The sequence below is a fragment of the Cervus elaphus genome, chromosome 29 (genome assembly GCF_910594005.1).
Source record: "Cervus elaphus chromosome 29, mCerEla1.1, whole genome shotgun sequence".
Classification (NCBI taxonomy): Eukaryota; Metazoa; Chordata; class Mammalia; order Artiodactyla; family Cervidae; genus Cervus; species Cervus elaphus.
Window position 1 is genome coordinate 46305227 of NC_057843.1, and position 23515 is coordinate 46328741.

The following is a 23515-nucleotide window of genomic DNA, read 5'->3' on the forward strand; positions in this document are numbered from 1 at the left end:
TAATAATTTTTGGCATTTTATACAATTTTTACCTTTTGAAGAAGTATTGTTTCACATTATATGTACCTCATTTTTACAAACTAAACGAATGGTAGAAACAACACCAACTCAGGAAATTAGGAAACTCAGGTTCCAGTTATAACTCAAGTGAGCTCTTATGCTCCCAACTATCTCAGTTTTAATGTGAGAAGATTAAACTAAAAGATCTAGAGCTTTTCCAGCAAGAATATTTTATTATGCTAAATCCTCCTTCTCCTCTGTAACCTGCCTGGACTTTGGGGGCATCATATCCCATGTTCACATTTTTGCTCTTTATGCAACTGGATATGATTCCTTTCCTCTCCTTGACCATATAGAAGGAAAAATCTGATTGTATATTGTACTAAAAAATACCAAAAATGTAAAAATAACCTTTAAAATATAACACTTCTAAAGTGAACACAAAATGTGAAACCTGCGGGAACATTACTAAAATTAAAACAGTATCAAACAGCAGTTAAGTTTTCAATGAACTTGACCTCAATTATTGTAAAATCTTTATACTAAATAGAGAGTTCAATTGGGAAAAACAATCATTTTTTGTCATTGTTAATTGCAGAACACATGCAATTCTTTTGATTTGCTGAGGTTACCTTTTCCACTTTTTTGTAGTAATTTCCAGGTTTTACGAATGAAAGGACTGACCAGAGTTACCAAGAATAAGACAACAGAAGGAATAACTCAGAATGTGGGTGTAAACAAACAAATAGAAAATGTTTGAGAGTAAATGTGAATTTCATTCATATATTCTCCTAACCTACAATTTCTTTTCTACATAGCCTACATGATCAGATTACCTTGGTCAAGAACTCCTTGATAGCTTCACTCTGCACTTGTAATAAAATCTAATTTCTCCATAGGTCCTGAAAGGCCTTGTGTGATACGGCCTGTCCCTACTTGTCCAAACTTACCTTGACACCTTCACCTCTATGCCTGCCGTCTTCCTCACCCTCCTCCATTTCCTGAAAGCTGCATCCAACTGTACTTGCACACATGCACCGTTTGCTTCCTCTGACCTCTAGCATTCTGGTCTCCAATGCCACTTTTTCCAAAGATCTCGTACACCTCAAATCTTAATCATGTCCTTCTTTTTCTTAGCATGTGGTTCTTTTCCTTTACACGTGAATACTGTGTTTAATTGATTAATGCTTACTGTCTTTACTATGAGGTCAGTGACCATGTATTTTCTTCAGTAGTACACAGGCAGTACCTGATCAATAGCAATATACGCATGCAATGAAAAAGACATAAAGATTAAAGAAAATAAGAGCCTGCAGCTATATCTAAAGACCTGACAGAGTATAAACTGAGATAATGCTAAATATAATTGAAACATGTTTTGTTATTTTGAACCAGGATTTACAACACCAGTGTATGTAATTTATGGCTTGAATCTTTCTGGAAACCATAATAACCGACAAATTATGTTTCTATTTACATTGTACTCTATGGATTAAAAAAACACCTTCTGATACATTTAAAATCGCTATGAGAGGCAGTTAAATAAACAGACCAGTAAGTTAAGGATAATTACTACATGTACAATGTATTAATGTGTTAACGGTCTATCTGGCTAATAATCATTATCTGCAATAGCAAATCCATTTCCTGATTATAAAGCTGCAACACTGTATTTTTACATATTAAGTAAGCTGTTATCACCAGTGTCCTTGGACAAGGCTAGAAAATCCTTTTTCAAAAGAGTTATTTGAACGGTGGCAAAAAAAATAAAAAAGAAAGCTGAAATGCTTCCCAGTTGATTAATTTGGGAACCACGTTAGAGAGCCTAGTACTCATGAATTACTCTGAAGAGTTAATTTAAATTTTGTTTTGGCAAAAACTGAACATTCTCTTCTATTGACTGAGAGTTTCTTTTAAAATGAAATGTGTGCTACTAGGAACGATTAAAGCACTCTTAAAGCACTCACTTTTAAATGATCTGGGTACTTACAGGAGTGATTTGCTCTTGCAGCCTCCAGGTAGAACATACTCTCCCTAAGTGATAAGGTATCAGTTAGTGGCCCACTGTAAGCCCCTGGACGCTAATTTTCCCCCTGTATTACATACTCTTACTGCTTTCCAGTTCAATCACAGGCGGCAGAACTTCAAACTTAAAGAGAAGAACATGGAACTTAGCTCAGTTCACTTTGGTAGGAACTCTGTAAGACTAACGTTAAGCTACACGTGTTAATTAAAGATGTACCATTATAAGTTAGGCAATATTCTCCCTTCTATAAGCAAATGAGTTTATGCACATAGGATAATATTCCCAAAGTAGGACAAGGTAGGTAAGCAATGGTACAAGATCTGTTAGAGCAATTTGATTTTCTATTTCTTAAAGTATTTAGATTTACAGTGGCTTTTAGCACTTCAAAAAATAACCTTATAAACAAAACCTAGAAATATCCAACAAATTTACAAAACAGTTTGTGAATTAATGCTTTGAATTTCTTGGAGTTGCTTTTGTTTATCGGTCATTTTATTAACTTCTTAAAAGTTTAGAAGTGAGAATCCATAGAGATCAACTTGCAGCAAACCAAAATATGAAGTTTCTAATATGGAGGAAAAATAATATTTAGTTCTTTTGAACACAAAACATTCAGCTATAACAACTGAAGCTTGTTATAAAATGATAACACTGTACTTGACTTTCGTATATAAAGTTTCATTTCATGAATCTCTGTTGGCATGGGTACTGTGAGGACTGGTACTACCCTATGATGGGCTTCCCAGGTGGCTAAGCAGTAAAGAATCGGTCTGCAATGCAGGTAACAGGGGCTTGATCCCTGGTCAGGAAGATCCCCTGAAGGAGGGCATGGCAGCTCATTCCAGTATCCTGCCTGTAGGATCCCCGGCAGGCTCACAGTCCATGGGGCTGCAGAGCTGGACACGACTGAAGTGACTGAGCACGCACGCACCGGCTTTTACCACTCTTCAGCAAAATGAGAAAGTTAAGGACAAAAGTAGTGAGTTCATAAATTAAAAGGGCTGCCATCTATTTGGAGATTAAATCCTTTTGACAGTTTTCTAACAACAAATATCTTCTTTCTGAAAAATGAAACTCTTGTAAGAAACCAAAAAATTGTAATAGGTACTAAGTTTTCATTTTTGAAGTGATTGTACTGGGGGAAACGTACATTGGAAGCCGCGTCCCTCTTTTTGGAAATTTGGTTCGTCCCCTCAAAAATAATAAATTTTAGAACTACTGGGCTTGAAAACTAGATATAAATGCAATCAAATTCCAGCTCAGTTATCTTCTAAGTTGTGCAGCTTTAGATAAATTACAGTACTTCTCTGTGCCTCAATCTTATTAATATTTGTAAACTGTGCAGAGTTGTTGGGAACAATAAATGAGACATCTAAATTCCTGCTATGCTAGATGCAGAAACAGATGGTCTTCACTACTTGGAGAAGCAGGCATGTATCTGATCTCTTTCTGGACCCTAGGAATCAATCAAATCCTGACTTCCTTCTCACTGCTAAGTGTTCCTTCCTCATGACCAACTTCTCCACACATATCCTGGAAGGTTCAATGTATCTGTTCAGAGACCCTGCCTTATCCTTGCTGATGTTTCCTTTATCTTCAGCTTCTCCTGCTCTTCTATTCATTTCTACTATTTATAAACATATTAGTCTCCTCTTTAAAAAAAAAAAAAGGTATGTATCTATATCTAGATTCTATTACTTCTCTGACTATCTTTCAGAATCAAACTTCTCTACTCATTTTCCACTATTTCCCATGAAGCCCAAAATGAATTGTGACCCAACATCTATCATGAAGTTGTTGATTGTTCGGGATTACTGGTAACCTCATAATTTCAAGTGCATTGGGTATTTCTTAGTCTTCCATTTACACAATCACTTGTGGAATTAAACATCATTGTGCTCTCCTCTCCTTGAAATTAGGTTTTTCTGGTGATCTTTCAAAGGCTGTACTATTGTTATTATTAGGCCTTCTAGGTAGTGCCTATCAATGCAGGAGACATAAGAGATGAAGGTTCAATCCCCTGGAGTACGGAATGGCAACCTACTCCAGTATTCTTGCCTGGAAAATTCCATGGACAGAAGAGCCTGGCAGATTATAGTCCATGGGGTCGCAAAGAGTAGGACACTACTGAGCACACACTATTATTATTATTACTATTATTTACAGATCGGCTTCTTTTATCTTCCTCTTATCTTTTGTTTAACTCACCCAAATCCAGGCTTTATCTAACACTTTGGTCTTCTTTTGTCTTCCTGTCTCTTGTTCTCAGCCATATCCCTGGCTTCAACTATCACTTATACACCAATGATGTCTAAACCTAAATCTTTAACACAGAACTCTCTCTTAAGCTACAGATCCTGAATATCTAAATCCATACTTCCTTGCTCTTCCTCCCTCTCCCTTTCATTCCTCTCAATCAAGGCTGAACTCCTATGTATCTCTCCATCACCTAAGCCACATCTTAGCTCAATTACTTTTCAATTTAATGTCATAAAGTCACTCAGAAATATCTTATCTCACACTCCTCTAATGCACATGCTACACTGTTGTCAAGTGATTTCACATTTTTATTTAAAATTCTTCAGTGGGTCTTATATTCCTCTTGGATAACTCTAAATTCTTTAGCATGTCATACATGCTTGTCCCACCCTCTTCCCTTCGTTTTTTTTCTAACTTAGCAGTGGCCACAGGATTGGAAAAGGTCAGTTTTCATTCAAATCCCAAAGAAAGGCAATTGCCAAAGAATGTTCAAACTCTCGTATAACTGAACTCATCTCACATGCTAGCAAAGTAATGCTTAAAATTCCCCAAGCAAGGTTTCAACAGTACTGCACTGGGAACTTCCAGATGTTCAAGATGGATTTAGAAAAGGCAGAGGAACCAGAGATCAAATTGCCAACATCTGCTGGATCATACAAAAAGCAAGAGAGTTCCAGAAAAACATCTGCTTTATTGACCACGCCAAAGCCTTTGACTGTGTGGATCACAACAAAACTGTGGAAAATTCTGAAAGAGATGGGAATACCAGATCACCTGACCTGCCTCCTGAGAAATCTGTGTGCAGGTCAAGAAGCAACAGTTAGAACTGGACATGGAACAATAGACTGGTTCCAAATAGGGAAAGGAGTATGTCAAGGCTGTATATTGTCACCCTGCTTATTTAACTTATATGCAGAGTACATCATGCGAAACGCAGGGCTGGATGAAGCACAAGCTGGAATCAAGATTGTCAGGGGAAATATCAATAACCTCAGATATGCAGATGATACCACCCTTATGGCAGAAAGCAAAGAGGAACTGAAGAGCATCTTGATGAAAGTGCAAGAGGACAGTGAAAAAGCTGACTTTAAACTCAACATTCAAAAAATGAAGATCATGGCATCCGATCCCATCACTTCCTGGCAAACAGATGGGGAAACAATGGGAAGTGTGATAGACTTTATTTTCTTGGGCTTCAAAATAACTGCAAATGGTGACTACAGCCATGAAATTAAGACGCTTGCTCCTTAGAAGAAAAACTATGACCAACCTAGATAGCTTATTAAAAAGCAGAGACATTACTTTGCCAACAAGGGTCCATATAGTCAAAGCTATGGCTTTTCCAGTAGTCATGTATGGATGTGAGAGTTGCACCATTAAGAAACCTGAGCGCCAAAGAATTGATACTTTTGAACTGCGGTGATGGAGAAGACTCTTGAGAATCCCTTGGACTGCAAGAAGATCCAACCAATCCATCCTTAAAGAAATCAGTCCTGAATATTCATTGGGAAGACTGATGCTGAAGCTCTAATACTTTCGCCACCTGATGCGAAGGTTGGATGGCACCACCAACTCGATGGACATGAGTTTGAACAAACTCCGGGAGTTGGTGATGGAGTGGAAAGCTGTGCTGTAGTCCACTGGGTTGCAAAGAGTTGGACATGACTGAGTGACTGAACTGATATTTCCCTTCCTGGTATCTATCCTTATTTCTGAGCAATTTCCTTTCCATTCATTCTACTAAACATTTAGATAATCTCTTAGGGGCAACTTTTATGTGAGTGTACACACATGTATTAGGTCATAAAGCAAAACTTCTCATGGATTTTAACAAATAAAAAATTGAAAGCCATTACCCTAGCGAATTCTATCAGAATGTCCTCAATGTATATTTAAAGGTCCTCCTCACTCACATTGACTTCACTGCCCCAAATCTTCATTAATAAAAGTGACATTGAGGTCTGTTAAAAAGCTGTGAATGAAATGTAACTTGTAGTGTTTCAGATATAAGCTTGCCAAACCAAGCCACTGAATGGCATTATTTTCTTTTTGATAGCTGATGTGTGGAAATTAATTTTTTACTTTTAGAAGTGAAGATGGCAAAGCTAAAGAGTGAAAAATTATCAGGACACCAAGCAGGATACTAATCAGAAACAAAAAATCTAGGTCAATCTGCTAATGCCATTTTGGGGAAATTTTATTACAGGAATTATTTCAATTGATTTTAATTTTCAAAGCTTATTTAAGAATAATCTAAAACCGGAAGTCAAACAAATTTGTTGCAATTGGTAAACTGATAATGTTTTCTATTTTTGTTCCTGGAGGCATTTGCTTTTATTTCAGATTTTTTGGGATTGGAATGGAGACCTGCCTATACCAAGTTAATGAGGTTTTTTTTCCAACCCCTCATTCTTCTTCATCCTGACCTACGTCAAGCATGTACTTATGCTCTTAATCCTATTCTTTTACTGTGGCTACCTTCTAAAAATAAATCTTAGTTATGCCAAGACAGACATAATGAAAAGAATTTCTTTGCAATATGTATTTTAAGGGTAAAAACCCTTAACTCTATTGCCAATTCTAGTACCACCTCCTTATACACTGTAAGAAGCTTTACAGGGAAAACTGAAAATAAAGTCATAACTAAAATAGCATTTGCATCTAATGATTTTCTAAAGGCCACTAATTTAACAATATAACAAACTACACATATTTGCTTTTATGCTTTAAAGAGAGTGGACTTAGCAATACTGCAGAAAGAAAAGAGCATAGAGAAAATATAACCATAACCAGATTTGGCCCAGATTCACCTTGACTTTTTGTGTAACTTTATGCCATTTAGCAGCTTCAATTTCTTCAAGTGCAAGATGATACATTTCTATCACCTCCATCACAAAAATGATGTGTAGTGATTTAATGAGCTAATGCCTATAATACAATTTGAAGCTCTAGCATAAAGACACTATAAATAAAAAGACTTTCCAACAAATCTGCATGAAATAATTTTCAAATTTAAAAACAAAGTTTAAAGGAAGGTTACAAATGACTATATGTTAATGATACGTATTATTGGGTTGGCCAAAAAAGTTGTTCGGGTTTTTCCATAAGACAGTACGGAAAACTTGAATGAACATTTTGGCTAACCAAATACTACACTGACTGGCTCTTCTCATTATTTCACAAGAGGTGAGATAAAATTTGTCAACTGACACAGGTTATTATATACACTGTGACAAATGCTATAAAATAAAGTACAGAGTGGTACATGAAATCTACACGGCGAGAGATGAGGGAAGGAGGTAGGTGTTTTCAACTTGTTATCTCCTTTTATCTTTTAAAAAATTTTCAGTTAAGTTCAGTCGCTCAGTCGTGTCCGACTCTTTGCGACCCCATGGACTGTAGCACACCAGGCCTCCCTGTCCATCACCAACTCCCAGAATTTACTCAAACTCATGTGCATTGAGTTGGTGATGTCATCCAACCATTTCATCCTCTGTCATCCCCTTCTCCTTCTGCCTTCAATCTTTCCCAGCATCAGGGTCTTTTAAAATGAGTCTGCTCTTCGCATGAGATGGCCAAAGTATTGGAGTTTCAGCTTCAACATCAGTCCTTCCAATGAACATTCAGGACTGATTTCCTTTAGGATGGACTGGTTGGATCTCCTTGCAGTCCAAGGGACTCTCAATGAGAGTCTTCTCCAATACCACAGTTCAAAAGCATCAATTCTTCGGTGCTCAGCTTTCCTTATAGTTTCACATCCATAAATGACTACTGGAAAAACCATAGCCTTGACTAGATGGACCTTTGTTGGCAAAGTAATGTCTCTGCTTTTTAACATGCTGTTTTAAATTTTATTCTTATTTATTTATTTGTCTGCACTGGGTCTTAGCTGAGGCATGTGGGATCTAGTTCTCTGACCAGGGATCAAACCCAGTCCCCCTGCATTGGGAGTGGGGAGGCTCAGTCACTGGACCACCAGGGAAGTCCTTCCCTTAATCTTAATAATACTTTTCTCAGATTATCATCTTTCTATATATGAAGAAATCAGGGCTTCAGGTTGTTATGTCAATCAACTTGTCCAAGTTCATCCTCTTATTAAATGGGAGAGCCAGGAACACAGTTTTAACTTAACACTGTATTCTGTCCACTCTTCCAAGATTATGTGCATGGTCAAGGCCCTCACTGCATACCTCACATTTCCACTTATTCTCCCCATATCAAAGGTCAAAATTGCCTCATTTGACTCCCCCTTACCACTCTCTACCTTTTCTTCAAAGTATTTATCACTTTCTAACATATTAGTAATTTATTATGCATATTGTATATAATCCTCTGCTAGCTGGTAGGCTCTAGGAAGTTAGGGATCTTTGCTTGTTTTGTTTACAGATGCACTCCCTCAAACCCAGAATAGTGACTGATGCTCAGTAGACACCGGCCCATTCTTCCTTTCCCTTTTTTCATCTTTAACTGTATGAGGGCACGTTTAACCATTTTCACCTTTAATTCCTGGGAAAACAAAATACTTAGGACCTACATCAGAGCTAAATTAACATTAAAATAATATTTGAATTTTGTCTGAAATTATGTTAAAATTAGGATCATAAGTATTATTTAAAATATTCTACTCAGAATAAAAAGGCACGTTAAACTGTAAAATGTAGAGATGCAGATGATGAAAGATTAGTACCTAAGAGTACCTGATCATTTTCTGTGATGTTTTAGATGATGAATGTGAGGCAAACATGAATCAAAAGGAATCAGAGTACTCTAAAAGCAGTTCCCAAACCTTTCATTAAAATCCAGTCAAATTAAAAAAAAAAAGTTGGAATGACAAGTTATCACATTTTAATTTTGCCACAAAGGGATGTTACAAACTAAATATAATCTACTATCACTATAATTTCATAAGAGCACATCAACATAAAAATAACAATTTCAGTATAAAGGGTAGTCATTTTTATTAAGTAAATTTAGATTCACAAATATCTCATTATATAAACACAGATCCATGTGTATTTAACATCTAAATGTGAAAAAGTAAAACTTTTACAAACTATAACAATCTTTACAACCTCAAGAAACTTCCTTTACAGAGAAAAAGCACCATGATAAGAGAATAAATTTGCCATTAAAATCAAGAATGTCTAGTCATCAAAAGATACCATATTTAAAATGAAAAGGCACCGTAAACACTAGAAAATATTTCTAAAGGCTACTAAGTACTATTATCCTAAATACATAAAAGTACTTACAAATCAATAAAATAATCTCAAAGAAAAACAGAATAGGCAATTTGTAGAAAAGGAACATGAATAGCTGAAAACCAAGTGTTCTTAACTACACAACTAACTGGGGAAGATATAAATGAAAATTACAAAGAGGTAACATTTCATATTCTTTAGAATGTCAAAATTTAAGAAGTCTTAAGTATTTGGAATAGTGAATTTAACTCAGATGAGCATTATATCTACTACTATGGGCAGGAATCCCTTAGAAGAAATGGAGTAGCCATCATAGTCAACAAGAGAGTCCGAAATGCAGTACTTGGATGCAATCTCAAAAACGACAGAATGAGCTCTGTTTGTTTCCAAAGCAAACCATTCAATATCACGGTAATCCAAGTCTATGCCCCAACCAGTAACACTGAAGAAGCTGAAGTTGAACGGTTCTATGAAGACCTACAAGACCTTCTAGAACTAACACCCCCAAAAGATGTCCTTTTCATTACAGGGGACTGGAATGCAAAAGTAGGAAGTCAAGAAACACCTGGCAAATTTGGCCTTGGAATACAGAGTGAGGCAGGGCAAAGGCTAACAGAGAATTGCCAAGAGAATGCACTGGTCATACCAAACAACCTCTTCCAACAACACAAGAGAAGACTCTACACATGGTCATCACCAGATGGTCAACACCAAAATCAGATTGATTATATTCTTTGCAGACAAAGATGAAGAAGCTCTATACAGTCAGCAAAAACAAGACTGGGAGCTGACTGTGGCTCAGATCATGAAATCCTTATTGCCAAATTCAGACTTAAATTGAAAAAAGTGGGGAAAACCACTAGACCATTCAGGTATGACCTAAATCAAATCCCTTATGATTATACAGTGGAAGTGAGAAATAGATTTAAAGGACTAGATCTGATAGAGTGCCTGATGAACTATGGACGAAGGTTTGTGACACTGTACAGGAGACAGGGATCAAGACCATCCCCATGGAAAAGAAATGCAAAAAGGCAAAATGGTTGTCTGAGGAGGCCTTACAAATAGCTGTGAAAAGAAGAGAAGTGAAAAGTTAAGATATACCCATTTGAATGCAGAGTTCCAAAGAATAGCAAGGAAAGATAAGAGAGCCTACCTCAGTGATCAATGCAAAAAAATAGAGGAAAACAATAGGTTAGGAAAGACTAGAGATCTCTTCAAGAAAATTAGAGATACCAAGGGAACATTTCATGCAAAGATGGGCTCAATAAAGGACACAAATGGTATGGACCTAACAGAAGCAGAAGATATTAAGAGGTGGCAAGAATACACAGAAAAACTATACAAAAAAGATCTTCACGACCCAGATAATCATGATGGTGTGATTACTCACCTAGAGCCAGACACCCTGGAATGTGAAGTCAAGTGGGTCTTATCACTTGTAGTGGGATGTATCACTACAAACAAAGCTAGTGGAGGTGATGGAATTCCAGTTGAGCTACTTCAAATACTAAAAGATGATGCTGAGAAAGTGCTGCACTCAATATGCCAGTGAATTTGGAAAACTCAGCAGTGGCCACAGGACTGAAAAAGGTCAGTTTTCATTCCAATCACAAAGAAAGGCAATGCCAAAGAATGCTCAAACTACCACACAATTGCACTCGTCTCACATGCTAGTAAATTCTCCAAGACAGGCCTCAGCAATACGTGAACCCTGAACTTCCCGATGTTCAAGCTGGTTTTAGAAAAGGCAGAGGAACCAGAGATCAAATTGCCAACATTCGCTGCATTATCAAAAAAGCAAGAGAGTTCCAGAAAAAGATCTACTTCTGCTTTATTGACTACACCAAAGCCTTTGACTCTGTGCATCACAACAAACTTCAAGAGATGGGAATACCAGACCACCTGATCTGTCTCTTGAGAAACCTGTATGCAGGTCAGGAAGCAACAGTTAGAACTGGACATGGTACAACAGACTGGTTCCAAATAGGAAAAGGAGTACGTCAAGGCTGTATATTGTCACCCTGCTTATTTAACTTATATGCAGAGTATATCCTGCGAAATGCTGGGCTGGAGGAAGCACAAGCTGGAATCAAGATTGCTGGGAGAAATATCAATAACCTCAGATATGCAGATGACACCACCCTTATGGAAGACAGTGAAGAACTAAAGAACCTCTTGAAAATCAAAGAGGAGAGTGAAAAAGTTGGCTTAAAGCTCAACATTCAGAAAACTAAGATTATGGCATCCGGTCCCATCAATTCATGGCAAACTGATGGGGAACAGTGGCTGACTTTATTTTTTGGGGCTCCAAAATCACCACAGATGGTGATTGCAGGCATGAAATTAAAAGACCTTTACTCCTTGGGAGGAAAGTCATGATCAACCTAGATAGCATATTAAAAAGCAGAGACATTATTTTGCCAGCAAAGGTCCGTTTAGTCAAGGCTATGGTTTTTCCAGTGGTCATGTATGGATGTGAAAGTTGGACTACAAAGAAAGTTGAGTGCCAAATAATTGATGCTTTTGAACTGTGGTGTTGGAGAAGATTCTTGAGAGTCTCTTGGACTGCAAGGAGATCCAACCGGTCCAACCTAAAGGAAATCAGTCCTGGGTTTTCACTGGAAGGACTCATGTTGAAGCTGAAACTCCAATACTTTGACCACCTGATGCAAAGAGCCTACTCATTTGAAAAGACCCTGATGCTGGGAAAGATTGAAGGCAGGAGGAGAAGGGGACGACAGAAGATGAAATGGTTAGATGGCATCACCGACTCAATGGACATGAGTTTGGGTAAACTCCAGGAGTTGGTGATGGACAGGGAGGCCTGGCGTGCTGCGGTTCATGAGGTCGCAAAGAGCTGGACACGACTGAGTGATTGAACTGATTTGGAAGGTGGAAAAACATTCACTTCATTCATTCATTACTGATACACTCTGGAGAGAAAACTGATTGTATCCAATGAAGTTGAAGATGCAGCTCCTATCCTATGTTCCCACAGTCTAATACTATTGATATATTTATATCCCAGGGCAATCTTTCTCATTAACAGCTTTTTAGTTGTAACAAATGGGGGGGGGGGGGCCACTACTGAATAGATGCCAGGGACATGACGCATTCGTGGTATGTAAAGATAATGCTGCCCCATGTCCCATGACTTCTGAATATTCTGCTGGACAGTCATTTAAGGGACTAGAAGGAAAAAATAAGGTCAGATATTGATAAATAGGACTCAACACAAAGTATAATTGCATTGTTTTTAACAAAGATTAAGATTTAAAAGAGTGCAACCCCTGTGTAAAGAGAGAAGCCTGCATTTTTATTTTGTTCAAACTTTACTGAAATTACAGTTATTTCAGAAACTTACCAATTCAAATCCCTCTATTGGTATTCCAGTGGCCAACCCAACACATCAGTTTAATCTGCTTTAGCGCCTGTCCTAGTCAAGGTGATCCCATCTGTTCAAAGTATCTGATTACTACTCTTTCTTCTAGCAGTGCTTCTTAGACTTCCAGGTACACTCAGTTCACCTGGGAATCCTGTTAATATTCAGCACCTTAGTTATTAGGGTAGGACCTGAGGTTCTGATTTCTAACCAACCCCCAGAATTCTGATGTTTTTGGTCTATTATCACACTTGGTAGCAAGATTACAATGTGGCTGAACCTGAGCATTTCACAGTGCGATACATTACTTTGTTATAAATTATTTCTTTATTTTAGTAAGCATATTACATTATTTAAAATACCAATTGAAGTTTATTACTATGAATTTCATTTAGGACAGTACTGGGGAGGTTGTAAAATATTTCTATAGAAATGAGATATAGGTTCAAGAGCCACTACTCTGGAGGAAGTCTTCCATTTTACCTAAATAAACATATACAAGAACATTCCCTACATCATGTTGAATAAGAAAACAATTGGAAACCACTAAAATCACTAACAGAAACTCGATATATCACATAATAAAACACATACCAAATGACAGTAATAATAAACTAGAGCTACCTGAATCAGCATAGATAAATCTTGGCATGTTCAGTGAAGAAAGCAAGCTACAGATATAAAAACCATACTTAAGCAGTCTTAAATCAATAAAAAAAAAACAACCATATAATGTTCATGGATATAAAGGAATGTAGTAAACACATGGATAGGAAGGATGTATGTCAAGTTGGGGTTTGTGGTTGGAAGTGTGGAAATAGGATTTAAGAGGGGTACCAAGTATAGAGGAAGCTTTGTTTTGTAGTTATAACTTTCCAACTGGGTAATGAGTGCATGAATATTCATGATGTTGTAAGTTAACAATACTTATATTACTATCTTATTTCTCACTTCACCTGAATTGGCAAAAACTTCCTGGACAGAAGTTTGGAAAACACTGCTCCAAAGGAAAGGATTCAGAATCAGAAGTCAGAAGACCCAGATTCAAGTCTCAGTTCTGGTTCTTACAAATTGTGTAGCTTTAGACAATCCAAATAATTAAACTTCTCTAGGCTTCACTTCATCTGCAATAAAGTCATAAAGCATCCTTTTTCCTCTCCAACTCAGAAGGCTGGGTTTGAGAGGCATACTGGTATGTGAGAAATCTTTAACAGCATAGGAAGAGTAGGAGTAATTTTTGAGAATTAAGAGCAAAACCTTGGATATAGTAGAAATAAAATCTATCAGTAAATAAACCCACCAACTCAATCTATCACTCTCTTTCTTGTCATCACTGATTCTAAAGATATGACAACAAATTATATATTCTTAACACTGGAGAAAATTAGAGTTTATCATTCCTAGGTGATAGCATATGGATAGAGTCTCCCTACTATAACTATGTTTATCCTAATTCTTCACCAAGGAACTGAAATTCATAATATGAAAACAAACTCAAGAAAATTGCATTAAAAAGTACTGTCATTCACTAAAACAACCAATGTCACATAACCAGAAGAACTGCTGGTTCTCACTGCCCTTTCTACACAGTGAGCAGGTGGCACATTTCATTAGCCCTATATCACAGATGGAGAAACTGACTCAGATGTGAGATAGCATGCCTGGAGTTGTAGACCAATTCAGTGACAAAACTTGGAACAGACACTAATTGCCTATTTCTTCTGTGTTCATTAAATGGCCCCAAACATTACATTGCCATGATGCTTTATGGTAATTTTGCTTGTCACAGGAAATAGAAAATTCTTTGTCAGAGGGCATACACATTTCAAAACAGGCAAAGATACTCAAGGAGCAAGCCACTGATCAACTACAGTACTGCAGAGCAAGAGACAAAATTAAAACTGCCTAGCCTGCTAAAAATCTAATCCTATCCTTGCCAATTAACCTTATTAATACTAGACTAGGAGAAAAGAGAGGTCAAAATATGGGTGAGGGTGCTATTTATTTCCTCCTGGATCTCAAGTAATATAGTAATTATTGCCCAACAGGGACCTTATTTCTTTTTTAAGTTGAAGCATAGCTATCTCCACTGCTCTTCTTTAAGTTAGCCTCCACCCCTACTTCCAACAAGCAAAGAGCTGGGCACCCAATTAGAACACTGGCAATTATGATAATTACCAAAATATTGGCTATGATTAGATATTAGATAAATCATCCAAATGAGTTTATGCTATAAATATATGAGACAAACTCTTTACCAAAAAAAGCTCATTTTATTATGTCTTCTTGTTAATGTAAACAGACGAATGCTATTACAACATGTACCTGACTTTTTACTCAGATTCATCTGGTAGTTTTAAACGCTGACACAAGAACTCCAAAATTCTTATTTATTGGAGCCTTAAAAAAAAAATCAATGAATTATCTTGTGGATCAAGAACTGTATATTAGGAAAAAAGTATTAAACATGAATACCTTTTCATAAGCTAAGAGCGAAAAATTAAAGGTCACCCTCCCTGCATTCCGTTACTCACTCTTTTGCTTAACAATACACTTCACACCGACTTTGATAAATCAACGTGTTGTTTTAGAAAGTTGTGTCCTGGCATTGGCAGAAATCACCATGGATCAAAGCTCTGAACATTTCTTAAAAAAAAAAAAAAAAGCCAGGGTTAAACTCTCTTCTTTAAAACATCTCTTCACAACAGTATAACCTAACTTGACAGAACTTTTCGTTTCAGGGTTCAAAAAAATTACAACAAAACACTAATTTTTCAGTTCAAAAACAATTCCTGGTGAGCCTGTCCTAGAGTTCGAGTGAAGCTCGATCATCGAGAGAAAAAGACCCTAGAACGGCCGGACCAGAACACACAAATCACAAAGGACCGGGCAGATTCGATCTAAAAATCAAGGCTGGCACATTCGAGGACATTCAGGAGACAGTTTTCAGGCGCCGCGAATCTCAAAATGAGCGAGGGTGGGAATGTGAACCTGACCCCATCTTTCCGTCCACAAGGAGAAGGGCAAAGAGATGAAATGAGACTTCTCTAAAAGGAGGACCCAAAGCCTTCCCCAATTCATCTGTCCGTCCCTCTCCCGCCCTCCGACTCCCGCAGCCTCATCGACCGCAAAGACTTTCCTACCTCTCCCCTTCACTGAACCAACAGACAATCTTCTCAAAATCCCAGACCCGATCGGGAGTGGCTTCTCTGCCTTTCCCAGCGCCTAGAGGAATCCCGGTCGCCAACAACAAAGACGCCTCCCGTTCCCCTCCCCCAGCTCGTCCCTCCCGCGCTGCGGCTCCCGGCCCAGCGCCCCCTCCTCCAGCCCGGCCGCAGCGCCCGGCCCCCCCGCTCCCCGCCGCGGCCCCACGCACCTGCACCTGAGGGCCGCAGCCAACGCGTCAGGCTGAAAGGGCCGGGAGGGAACCTCTGCCGCCGCGCTGTCCTCTACGAGGCGCGATCCGCGCTGCTGCTGCTGCCGCTGCCGGACTCTGCCCGCCTGCGGGCGGGCCCGGCCGAGAAGCCGGGAACGAGGACTGCAGCCCCCGGCGCCGGGACGTGGAAGGACGGCGGCGCCCGAGGGGGCCGGCTTAAGCTCCTGAGTCTCGCCTCGCGCCGGCCCTGCTCCTCCACACGGGCTCGCGTTCTGCTGACTAACGGCCCCGGCGCGAGGCGCTGAAGCGGCCGCCTCCGCCGCCGCGGTCGGCTGCTCTTGGGCCTCACGTCCCGCGCGGCCGTGGTCGCAGCTGCCGCAGCCGCCGCCACCTCCCTTTCTGGCACTGCAGACACCACCCAGACCCAGCCAGATCTTTCTTTTCTCTAATTCTCTTTTCTTCGCTCCCCTACAGTCTGACGGCCGCCGGGCTAGCTCTCGTGGCGGGAGGCTGGAAGGGAAAACCTGGGGTTTGCAGAGAGCTCACTAAGCTAGGAGTTGGTCACTGACTGTAGGAAGGTGCCAAAGCTGACCCCGGCTCCAGCCTGCGAGCGGGCCGGGGGAGGGACGGAGTCTAGTTTAGCCCGACTTCCACCAATCACAAGCAGCCCAGAGGAGTAGGACGCGGGAGAGGTTGAGCAGAGTCGGCAGGAGGCGGGGATTGCGGAAAAGGAGAGCCAATAGAAGCAAGGTCTCCCCGCCCCTCGGCTTTGATGGACTGCCACATTTGGACCAATGGGGGAATTCTCGCTTCGAAGAAAGCGGGATTTTTACTCCGGGTTTGAGAGAGAGAGGCTGCGAGAAGGGGGAAGGATCGAGACTGGGCGGTTTTAAAAGGACCTTGCGGGCGCTGAGATGCCTGAGGGTGTCCTTTGACCTCCGCGAGGAGTCACGTGGATATGCCGGGGGCGGGGACAGAAAAGCTGGTTAAGTTCCTTCCGGGTCAGTGGTAGAAGCGTGAGCTCCGCGGGGTAGTTCCTTGCATCTTACTCTTCCCTGCATCTTCCTTGTCCCAGCGCGAGGCGATTGTCGTTTCGGCGATGAGCTCACAGAAAGGGAACGTGACTCGTTCCAGGCCTCAGAGGCACCAGAATACGTTTAGCTTCAAAAATGACAAGTTTGATAAGAGTGTTCAGACCAAGGTAGGAACCTGCCTGTTGCACTAAATCTGACTTCAGTGGAGGGGAGATGAGGAGTTGGCGAAGGCAAATGTGGACGCAGCCCAGAGTTTTGGCTGCACTGCAGCCCTTTCTAAAATAATATTCCCACGTCCTTTCTTTGACCTGCATGTGTTGTCTCCTCGTAAATATTTATATTTGGCAGTCAACGTTTAACTAATTGTATAGAGTGAATGGGACCCTCATCAAATCTAAAATGCAATGGGAAAATCGCGTCGTTGAACGTTCCCATCTGGATTACATATTTGCAGTAGGAAAACGAGGTTTATGGCGCGCGTGTCTTTTTCAAAGGTTGCACTAAGTTTATGCAGTCACTATTTCTTTTTGGAAACCCCAGGCCCATAGGTTTGTAGGGAGAGTGTCAAAGTTCTTAAGCGCTCTTAGCCCCAGTGTCCGCACCAACATAGTGGGAATTTCTCTCTCATTTGTAAGATTGTTTTGAGAATCAAATTATTTGATGAATGTAAAAATGCTTGTTTTGCTGTTTATATTTCTTTAGATTTCTTTAAGCTGGAAGCAAATTCAGAATGAATTGATAGCCAGAAATCTTGGGTTATATACAACTACTGATTTGCTGTTAAGTATTTCCCCCTCCTCCCTTAGCTGTAAGGAGTGGAGAGCAGCTTGGGGGCAGCCTCCAGTATATCAGGTAAACCTGATATTAACATAAACTGGAGCTCAGACTTGCTAGATTTGTGACTTAAGTTATGTAATATTTAGTTTCTTTGAGTCTTACTTTGATCACAAATGAGAGACTTGCCAGTATTATTGTAAAGTAAATCATGTATATGAATAATCTGGATCATAATTAGTGTCTGACAGGTGATTAATTTCTCAACATTGGCTACAAAAGCAAAATGACTGTTTAGGGTACCCAGTGACTTCCTTTTCCTTTCCTCTTTCTGTTTTCACTATACAGATATTTAAGGAGCATCTTTCACGTACAAGGACCTATGTACATATGTATACGGTGTTCAAAAGAGTTGACTCTGCCTTCAAGGAACTTATGGTTTTCTGGGTCATGGGACAATAAACACAGAGATGTATAATTATAAATTCTGATGAAGGGAAGCACAGTTGAGTGAAGAGTAGGGGCGATTATTTTCAATTGGCTGCTCAGAGGCCCTCTCCTTCCTCTTAATTTGGTTCAGATTCAGAAGGAAAACCTGGAGCAACATTTAGAAACACTTTACCAAGTTTGTGCCTGTCATCAATAGGTAAAACAGAGTAAAAAGCTGTGCTGTTCCAAATAGATGTCTGTCTTGTCCTGTATTCCTACTCTAAGTTTTTGCATAAGCATTTACTTCTGTTGTTTTTCATCAGGTGATAAAAAGCAGTTTGTTTAATAAATGAACGTGTTAGTGGCTCAGTCCTGTCTGACTCTGCGACCCCATGGCCTATAGCCTGTCGGTCCATGGGATTCTCCAGGCAAGAATACTGCAGTGCGTTGCCATTACCTTCTCCAGGGGATCTTTCTCATCCAGGGATTGAACCCAGGTCTTTTGCATTGCAGGCTGATTCTTTACCGTCTGAGCCACCAGGGAAGCCCCGTTTGATGAGTAGCGGCAATGTAGCTTACTGTGCTTCTTGTCCTTGTAAGTACAAGGCTTCTGGAACTTGTCCTTCTTGTCCTAGCACTTCTTCCTAGACGCCCTGTACTTTTCATTGTGTGTTTTCTAGTAGTATCTAACAGCCGTGTCATTATGGTCTCAAATCTTTTCATGCATCTCCAGTTCAGTTGCTAAGTTTCATTCTGTTTATTACTTTTATCATTCATTGCTTTGTCTCTGTTGAATTGTGAGGAAGTCTCACTTGTACATTGGTGGGACCACCTGGTGCTTTGTTATTGAAGGTGCTGACAAAAACAGCAAGAAATATTTTACTAAGAAAGGACCATTAGGTTGATTGTTCCTGTGTCTTATGGAAGAATAATTAGGAATGCCATGCTGCCTTCATGGCAAATTCTTGAACCAGCTATGGTCAGCTGTTGAAAGCCAGGATTTTGTTGTAAGCATCTGACCCTGTCTTCATTCCTGTGCTTTACACCAGAAAGGTGTTTGACTTCAGTGACCTCTAACAAAGGAGTGCTAAGATGTGCATGGTTCTCTGTAACCCTCCGTGAAGGATTGTAGTAACAACTGACTACTTTGTACCTCATTATTTTGTTGGAGTCTTGCAGGATAGTTCCCCTTCTCCTCTGCCAAGTAGTTTATCAGGACCGAAATTAGAAGTTGGATAATGAGATGTTTTATTGAAGAACAGCTTATAAATTTCAGACAGTATCCCAGAAAGACACAGATGATAGCTGTCTTAAATATATTCTCAAAGAGGAGAGAAGCTTGGCATTCCAAATGCCAAACTTGAACCAGTGAGTCAAAGCAAAAGAGATAGGTTTCAGCTCAACATAAGGGAACTGTCTAACAGTGATTAGCATGCACTAGAATTTTATAACCTCCCTTTCTCTGGGGTTATTAAAAGAAGCCTTTATGGCCATCGGCCTGCAAAGGTGGGGTGGAAATGGGAGTAGTTTCATATCCCTTCTAGTCACTTGGTACTAAAAAAACATTGATTATATCAAGACAGGCTTGTGTCCCTTACTGGAAAGGCACTGATGTGTAGTGGAAGGAACCTTGGACCAAGAAAACAGACCCACATTTTAGCTCCTGTTCTGTTTAGTTTGCTTCGTGATTTAGATAGTTTACATACAGCTGTTAACCTATGCTACAGGGGCTGATATTATCTTTTGTGTTACCTTCCTCTCACAGTTTCTGCGGAGATAATTACAAAAAATATTTTTAAGAAATAGTGATACAAATATGAACTAAGCATTAGTGTATGATAACTTATATGGACATGCAGTTGCTCAAAGAATAAAAAGTTGATTAGAAATGTTTGTTGAAAAATATTGAAACACGGAAATGTGTAAAGTAAGTGAAAGTACTTTTTTCCAGGCCTGTTCCTCTTTAGATGTAGTCATTGTTAACAGTTTGATGGTATGTTTTTAGGCATCTAAGCACAATATAGTACATATGAAATAAAATACTTTTTTCTTTTTTCATTTAGAAGATTGGGTATATCAGAACATAGAAATTAAGCTCTTTCTTTTTTAATGGTTGTGTACTATTCTGTCATATATATGTAGTAGCTTAATTACTTTCCTATTAATAAACCTTTGAGTTGTTTTCAAATTTTCACTATGACAAATGAAGCTGCAGTGAAATTCTTGTATTCACGTTATTTGTTCCACATCATTTATATGGTACCAAACATTGTGGTAGATACTAGGGGTATAAAGTTGAGTGTAATATACAGTCAGGCCTTTAACTGAAGCATATAGTTTGGTGGGTAAGGTGACAGGCACTAGGTAATCTTTTGAGTATGTTAATATGAATGGAAGTAAGAGCTGTGAAAGAAAAGTCCAAGGGAAGCTTGAGAGTGTCTAGCAGGAATCTTGATTAAGTTAGGAAGGTTTAAGAAAGCTTCCCTGAGATCTGAAGGATGACTAGCATTTAACTGAGGGAAATGGGAAAAGCATATATCATCTTCTTAAGGATGCTATTTGTTTCATATGTGTAGTCAACATTGTTTTTACTAGCATGTTGAAAAGCCTTAGAACCCCAGGATCACATGATCTTATTGATTGGGCCGGAGTCAATTCTGTGGTCAGTACTAGATCTTGCTTTTAGAGGGTAATAGTGCCTGCAATGCAGGAGACCTGGGTTCGATCCCTGGGTCAGGAAGATCCCCTGGAGAAGGAAATGGCAACCCTCTCCAGTATTCTTGCCTGGAGAATCCCATGGACAGAGGAGTCTGGCAGGCTACAGTCCACGGGGTCACAAGAGTCGGACACGACTTAGTGACTTAAATCACCAATGTACATTACTTAGACATTTTGCAGTTTAAAAAAAGTGATTTAGCCAAAACTTGCTTGACTGTGCACTTTGGTTTGCACAACACCAGTTGAACTTGAATTAATTTGGGGGGGAACACATTTAACGTGAAGTAATTTGGGGCAGGGGAACACATCCCTTTCAGGAATCTCTTGTTATTACCTTGAAAAGGAAAAGGAAAATCTGAGGCTATATTCTGTAGTTAGTTTTGAAAATGAAGTTTTGTTAATAATAGCTAATGCTTTGTACTTAAGTGTGTTAGCAACTGTGAATATTTGATCTATATTACCTAATTTGATCTTCAAAATAACCCTTAGACAGATGCTACAATTTTCCTGTTTTTGCCTATTGGGAAATTAGTGCCCAAATTTGTGTTCCTAGTATGTGGCTATCCATTGATTAGGTGAGGTCTGTGCTGGGAGACCTCAAAGAACAGGTAAATCAAAAGTCCCTTTTTGTGTATGTGTGTTGGCTGTTGTTTTTTAAGACTGTTTTTGTCTGTAATAGAGGCATTGTAACATTAGATTAGAGTTGGAACAGAGATGAGCTTTAGTGCCACTGACCCTAAACACTGCCTGTTTGAAATATTCCAGGGAAGGAGTCTCTCCTTGCAAAGTGTTGCCCCTGGAGTGTCACGTAACACAGGTATAGGCTGGTTGGATTGAAGTGGGTCCCATCTAGTCCACCGGGGCTGTGGAGCGGGGATAGGGCTCTTCTCATTCATTTTGTGTAAAAACATGCTAGTTCTGTCAGGTCCCTCAGCTCTTGGTTTAGACAGAAGTTTAAAGGTATTGATATGATTACATTTATACAGCAGAACAGGATTCTATGTTTACAAGCACCTTTATTTGCAACAGCCCAACAAATAAAAAAACACAAATATCCTTCAACAAGAGAATAGATAAACAGATTGTGTCAATCATATAGTGAAACACTATTCTGCTGTTTTTTTTTTTGTTTTTTTTTTTTGCTGTTTTGTTTTAAAAGCTACTGATACATGGCAGACATGTAGATAAATCTCAGAAACATTGTGAGAAGGGAAAGAAGTTGAGTATTTCTCACATCTCTAGAAATCTGAACAGTAGTTTGCCTTGGGTGGTGGGGGAATTGACTGGAAGGAGCTCAAGACAACTTTCTGGAGTGATGGAAACATGAAGATCACAAAGCACTTATTGGAGTGCATTGAATTGAGCCTTTAAGGTCTGTGCATGATACATAAGTTTTACATCAATTAAAAATAGATATTACAGTAAAATGATTAACCACTCAAATATCGTAAAGTTCTGTTTTGTTGTTTGCTTTTTTGTTTGGGCACATTGTAGAAACACTACCTATTATCAGTATTTTTAAAAAGAAAACTATTTTATTAACTTCTCTAGAAAGAAAACAAATGACAGATCGACATTCTAACATACTGAATATCTTAGCTAACCACAAGTCAAAATAATTCTAGTAGTTGTCTTCTAATATTTTCCCATCTTGTAAGCTTTTATTTACAAACAATTAAGTATTGTATTACAATACAACTTAAGTATTGTCTCTCTGTAAGAGGAATTCAGATGATCATTACAAAGTGGGCCTTGGGAATTCCCTGGTGGTCCAGTGGTTAGGACTCTGTGCTTGCAGTGCCGAGGGCCTGGGTTTTGATCCCTTGTTCAGGAACTAAGATCCCAGAAGCCATGTGGTGTGGCCAAAAATAAAAAATACAATAAAAAACCAAACCAAAATCGATCTTGTTTATAAGATTACTGAATCTGGATCTTAATCAATAGGGTAGAGTCATAGTAACTTAGTTGGCCATGATGCCTGCCCTGTAAGATGAGTGAATAAAACCCTATTATGGAAAAGGGTACTAGTGGTAAGGCTCGTTTTGTTCGGGGTAGCTTGGACTCAAGTGATATGGGATCTTTGTCTTATCTCCTCTAGCCCACATATGCTGTGCTTTAGGAAATGGTCTCATATTGGTTTACCGGTAATCTCTGGTGTGAGTAATTTTGGTATGAGTGATAAAGTGCCAGTATGAGAATAAATGTTATTTCCTAATCAATGGGTTTCAATAATTAAAGTTTAAAGAAGTGGGTAGCCATTAAATAAATCTTCAGCTTGGCAGTGGTTTCCATTGTAGTTTCAAGGTAACCATC

General features: G+C 39.2%; 2 protein-coding genes across 5 annotated transcripts in view; one reads left to right on the top strand and one right to left on the bottom strand.

Moving 5' to 3' along the window:
* ABHD17B (abhydrolase domain containing 17B, depalmitoylase) overlaps positions 1-16911 on the bottom strand; it is a 45305-nt gene extending 28394 nt beyond the window's left edge. The window contains exons 1-2 of one of the 4 annotated variants that reach the window (XM_043891045.1): positions 15406-15516; positions 12854-13025 (exon numbers count right to left, since the gene is read on the bottom strand). The gene's annotated coding sequence lies outside the window, so the exon portion shown is untranslated. Of the gene's footprint in view, positions 1-12853; positions 13026-15405; positions 15518-16014; positions 16038-16247 lie in introns of those variants that run through there. The other 3 variants (XM_043891043.1, XM_043891047.1, XM_043891044.1) reach the window with 3 other exon arrangements.
* Positions 16912-17147: 236 nt separating this feature from the next.
* C29H9orf85 (chromosome 29 C9orf85 homolog) overlaps positions 17148-23515 on the top strand; it is a 62138-nt gene continuing 55770 nt past the window's right edge. Inside the window, exon 1 of the mRNA XM_043891181.1 lies at positions 17148-17448. Within this exon, the coding sequence (XP_043747116.1) occupies positions 17347-17448 (102 nt within the window). The 5' untranslated portion in view covers positions 17148-17346. The remainder of the gene's footprint in view (positions 17449-23515) is intronic.